The 5,399-nt window shown below is 45.9% G+C and overlaps 1 protein-coding gene across 1 annotated transcript; it reads left to right on the plus strand.

Annotated features, from left to right (window-relative positions):
• The first annotated feature begins 738 nt into the window (after positions 1–738).
• On the plus strand, positions 739–5,130 carry EEF1A1 (eukaryotic translation elongation factor 1 alpha 1). The gene is made up of 8 exons (XM_063313056.1): positions 739–880; positions 1,845–2,031; positions 2,602–2,781; positions 2,885–3,181; positions 3,269–3,419; positions 3,524–3,780; positions 3,872–4,106; positions 4,725–5,130. Exons 2-8 carry the CDS (start codon positions 1,888–1,890, stop codon positions 4,847–4,849), a joined length of 1,389 nt encoding a protein of 462 aa, XP_063169126.1. The 5' UTR covers positions 739–880; positions 1,845–1,887; the 3' UTR covers positions 4,850–5,130.
• The last annotated feature ends 269 nt before the right edge of the window (positions 5,131–5,399 follow it).

Here is a 5,399-nt window from a genome sequence, read left to right on the forward strand (position 1 = left end):
CTATCTTTGTGTCTATGACGGTATTTTCACAGGATTTACACCTTTTAATGAAATAAACACAAATCTGTGAAGACTGTATTCCAAACACGTTCTTTTGCTTTCAAAATTAACGCACACATTAAAATGTACAAAGCTTACAGCTCTTGTGGTTAGAGATAGAACTACAATGTGCACTTTTAAATAATAATTGAGGTCGGGTGGATGAGGTGTGGAGAGAGAGGGCATGAAACGAAACATCCTGAGTTGGTTAGAAGGCGGCGCCGCTCTTGACCCGCTGCGTTATGCACGAACCCAGCGGCTCCTGGATTCGCCCTTGCTTTTTGGAGTAAAAGTTGAGTTCTTCCCAAGGCAAAATGCGGCGCAGCTGAGGGAAAAGGGAGAAGTTGCGGACCGCTGGGTGCGGAAAGGCGGAGGCGGGGCCGGAGAGAAAGAAGGGAGGCGCAGCCAGGTGTCAAGGGACGGGGGATGGGCAGGGCTCGCGGAAAGCCCGACGACCTAAATCAACCCACTCTTTGCCTGGATGATTAAGGAGACGGTCTCCAAATTCTCAAAGCAGGAGTAAGCGCTGTTCGTCTCGGAGGACGGGGTAAAGAGTGGTGGAGCCCGAGGTTGCGCCGAAGACCAGCGGGCTCAGCAGCGAGGGAAGAAAATCTGCCACGATGAAAAAAAAAGGGGGACATTCTCCCTCCTTTACGGAAAGTCGCTCTCGAGGAGGGGCGTCCTGCCTATGTGGGAGGGGGAGGAGAGAGTCAGAACCAGCGGATGGAACGCTGGGAGCGTGACGTGTCCCTCTGGCCGCCGCCCTCCCGGCTCAAGCTATATAAAGGGCGCAGCTCACCCCGTCGGTCTTTTTCGCTACGGGTTTGCCGCTGTTTCGGAAGTGAGTGGTGGTCAGCGCGCGTGCGCGCGGCCGGGCCTCGTTTAGGCCTGGGCTGGGGAAGGCCGAGGAGCGCGCGAGGCGCACGTGCTCATACCGCGATCCAGAGCCGTTCTCGATGCCCGGGAGGGGTTCGGGAGACAGAAGGCGCAGCCGCGCTTCCGCTGGGAAGCAGGGGAAGGGGATCCTCGCGTGCCCTGGCGTCGGCGCCCCCTCCCCCCGCATAGGCGCGAGAGGGATGGGGGTTGGGAGCGGCGCGAGGATTTCGCTACAAATCCGGATGGGCCTCATTCATATGTCGGGGGTGGAACGACAGGGGATGGGGAAAGGACTAGGAGCGTTTGCGGGTTCTCAGCGCGAAACGTGGTTCCGGCGGAACGGGGCGGCTGCACTCGTGGCACGCCGGGTCCTTAGCTGTTAGACCCCGCGCCTCCTTCAGCTTCGCCTGGCGGCGTCGGGGTGGGAGGGTTCTTCGCTGGCCTCGGTCTCGCAACCGCTGTTCGCTTCACACAAAAAAATGGCCGCTCTCCGCGGCGGTGGCGGCTGCTGCCGCTACCGTCACAAAATGGAGGATGCGGGCGCGCGGGGCGGGGCGCGCCAACAAGTGGCTCCCCTCCCCCTTCCCCGGCTCGTGCTCGCTCGGCGCCCGACACAAAGGAGCCGCCCGGCCTTCGCCTTCCTCCCGCCTGGGATGCCCCTGGCGGCGGCCTGGGGGCGCGGGAATCTCCCACTTGCCTCCGTGACCTTCGCCGCCCAGAAGGGGGTGGAGCCGAGGAGCTCGAGGCAGGTCTGGGCCTAGTTGCGGCCTTCGCGCCCCGGAAGGTGGGACTGGCCTATTCAGGTTGTTGATCGTTCTTCCATACTTTTGATTGCTTACTACTAGATAGCTTGCATAAACTTACTTTTTTCGGTTGGAAAGGTTTGAACTTTTTTTTTTTTTTGCTCCTGTATGTTTTATCCCGTAAAGGACCTTTATTGGAGCCGACGAATAGCCTGTCTAACCATCCAACATGGGAAAGGAAAAGACCCACATCAACATTGTTGTCATTGGACATGTCGATTCTGGCAAGTCCACCACCACCGGACATCTGATTTACAAATGTGGTGGGATTGACAAGAGAACCATTGAGAAATTTGAGAAGGAAGCTGCTGAGGTGAGTTTGTCTCCTAAAGAATTGCTGGTTTATTTCCATTTATGTCTGGTGCTTGACTTAGAACAGTTAAGTAATTTGCCTTATTTTAAGTTTGTTGCTGAAAGCTTTAGTTTATTTGGCATTCTATCTTATCCACATCAGTATAGGCCAAATAAACTATGCAATTATGAATTGCATGGTGTGGCTTCTGTAGACTTAAGGGGAAAGAAATATATAAATAAATGCATGGAGGAAATACTCCTAACTAGGAAGGTAACTGACTGATCTATATCACTATATATGCAGTGCACGTAAATACAGTTATAAGGTGATTGCAAAAGGAATACATTTCATTGGATGGCTTTAAGTAAATGGTATTCGCATATACAAGGCATTGGATTAACATGTCACAGGGTTAAGTAAGTGAAAGATACTTGGAATTTCTCACTATTTCTGCCAGTTGTGTGGCCTGCTAAACATAGCTTGCAGATTATGTTTCAGAGTATTGATGCATGCTTCCTTTAACAGCAACAGCAGTCTTGGCAACCTTTATGTCAGCATGTTTTTGTATAACTTTTTTTCTCCTATTAGATGGGTAAAGGCTCCTTCAAGTATGCATGGGTATTGGATAAGCTGAAGGCAGAACGTGAACGTGGTATCACTATTGATATTTCACTCTGGAAATTTGAAACCAGCAAATACTATGTCACTATCATTGATGCTCCTGGACACAGAGATTTCATCAAAAACATGATTACTGGTACTTCCCAGGTGAGCAACTAATGTGAACTTTGCCAGGCACAATAGAAATGTTAAGTAATTAATATTGTAAGTAAAAGTATTGGAGTTAATAATCTTTTCCTCCCCCTCAAAGGCTGACTGCGCTGTCCTAATCGTTGCTGCTGGTGTTGGTGAATTTGAAGCCGGTATTTCCAAGAATGGACAAACCCGTGAGCATGCCCTTCTGGCCTATACTCTGGGTGTAAAACAGCTCATTGTTGGTGTCAACAAAATGGATTCCACTGAGCCACCTTACAGCCAGAAGAGATACGAGGAAATTGTCAAAGAAGTCAGCACATACATAAAGAAAATCGGCTACAATCCAGATACAGTGGCCTTTGTGCCAATTTCAGGCTGGAATGGAGATAACATGTTGGAGCCTAGCTGTAATGTAAGCAATTGTTGGAGGGCTTTTTGTATGCAGTCACCATCAAAAAGGATTGCAGACAGTGAATTGCTGCATTTTTTTCCCTTGTAGATGCCCTGGTTCAAAGGGTGGAAGGTGACTCGTAAAGATGGCAATGCTAGTGGAACTACACTGCTGGAAGCTCTGGACTCTATCTTGCCACCAACTCGTCCAACTGACAAACCTCTACGCCTGCCACTTCAGGATGTTTACAAAATTGGTGGTAAGTATTACAACAGCAAATAAATGTGTATTTAAAAAAACTTAATAGGGATCTATGTTTGTATCTGCAAACCTAGCTAGAAAAGTTGCATTTCTTTCTTTAAGGGATTGGTACCGTTCCAGTTGGTCGTGTGGAAACTGGCATTCTAAAACCAGGCATGGTGGTGACATTTGCTCCTGTTAATGTTACAACTGAAGTAAAATCTGTGGAGATGCATCATGAGGCTCTAAGTGAAGCTCTGCCTGGTGACAATGTTGGCTTCAATGTAAAGAACGTATCTGTAAAAGATGTTCGTCGTGGTAATGTTGCTGGGGATAGCAAAAATGATCCACCAATGGAAGCTGCTGGGTTCACAGCACAGGTAACTTGGCAGAAGATGTATTGAGTCAGCTTCCATAAATTCCACAGTTGGAATAGTGAGAGCATAGATTAATTTTTGTCCATCCCCATAGGTTATAATTCTGAACCACCCAGGCCAAATCAGTGCTGGCTATGCCCCTGTTCTGGATTGTCATACTGCTCATATTGCTTGCAAGTTTGCCGAGCTGAAGGAAAAAATTGATCGTCGTTCTGGTAAGAAGTTGGAAGATGGTCCAAAGTTCCTCAAATCTGGAGATGCTGCCATAGTTGACATGATTCCTGGCAAGCCTATGTGTGTTGAGAGCTTTTCTGACTATCCTCCTCTGGGTAAGTATGTTGTTTATTAGACTGATCTAAAAATAATAGTTGTGCTGGTATTGTTACTGTTAGGTCAAAGTACAGTGAAACCTCAGTTTACCAGATCTTGGTGGATGCTACATGTAACAGACCAAATCCTGCTATAATTTATGTCACACAGATGACAAATCACTAAAGATGTATTCCAATTAACCAGACATTTGCAAATGATGGGCACTCTCTCCTCCTTTCCCTTTAGTCTCTTGTAAAGAGTTTTCACTGTACCTTTTTTAAAACAGTCTTAAATTAGTTGGAAGCTCTTTTGATTGGAAGTGAGAAGAAGTTGTCCCATGCAAGAAACTTTGTAATAAATTAGCCTGGTAGGTTCTCTCTCTCACCTTGGATGAGAAAATATGTTACAATCTCTTGTCAGTCCACTGAAGAAGTTAGATTGTGTTGGTGATAATGTAAGACCAAGCAGTGTTTTTAATAAACAGGAATTGTGTTGGTGAACTGCTATGAAATACCAAGTTACTTTACATTTGGGGCTGAAGAGGAGGATTTAAAAGCTCAATCATTAATAGTGCTAATTGATCTATATTCTGTTGTTTGAAAGTTCTTACCCCTTTTTCCTCCCCTCTTCCTTAGGTCGTTTTGCTGTGCGTGACATGAGACAGACAGTTGCTGTTGGTGTCATCAAGGCTGTTGATAAGAAAGCAGGTGGTGCCGGCAAGGTCACAAAGTCTGCCCAGAAGGCTCAGAAGGCTAAATGAAAATTCTGTACAACTGCCACCTCAGTCTTAATCAGTGGTGGAAGCATGGTCTCAGAACTGTTTGTCTCAATTGGCCATTTAAGTTTAATAGTAAAAGACTGGTTAATAATTACAATGCATCGTAAAAGCTTCAGAAGGAAAGGAATGTTTGTGGACCATCTGTTTCGTGGCAGTTTCTAAGTTATTAGTTTTTAAAATCAGTAATCTTTTTTAAATGGAAACAACTTGACCAAAATCTGTCACACATTTTGAGACCATTAAAAACAAAAGTTTAATGCAAAGTCTCTGTGTTCTTTGGGGCTATTATACTTTGATACTCAAAAATTTTAGTTGTGCTTTGCGGAACTGTATAGTAGCAAAAAGTAAAAATCATACTTCATTACTGATTTTGGGACATAACGTTGCTTGCAAAAGTATTGCAGCACAAAATCCATGAAGGGAAATTACCTTAATTTTGTGCCAACATTATAGAATAGTCAAGGAGTTCAAGTATATTGAAGCTACAAAATAAGGTTTATAGATTCAATTTCCCATGTTTAGTATTTGAAAG

Source organism: Candoia aspera, chromosome 1, assembly GCF_035149785.1.
Source record: "Candoia aspera isolate rCanAsp1 chromosome 1, rCanAsp1.hap2, whole genome shotgun sequence".
NCBI classification, from domain to species: Eukaryota; Metazoa; Chordata; class Lepidosauria; order Squamata; family Boidae; genus Candoia; species Candoia aspera.

Bases quoted from the DNA above. Each gene is read 5' to 3' on its own strand.
- EEF1A1 (XM_063313056.1), top strand. From the start codon at position 1,888: ATGGGAAAGGAAAAGACCCACATCAACATTGTTGTCATTGGACATGTC. The intron at 3,182-3,268 runs GTAAGCAATTGT...TTTCCCTTGTAG, and splicing joins TGTTGGAGCCTAGCTGTAAT to ATGCCCTGGTTCAAAGGGTG. The intron at 3,781-3,871 runs GTAACTTGGCAG...CCATCCCCATAG, and splicing joins CTGCTGGGTTCACAGCACAG to GTTATAATTCTGAACCACCC.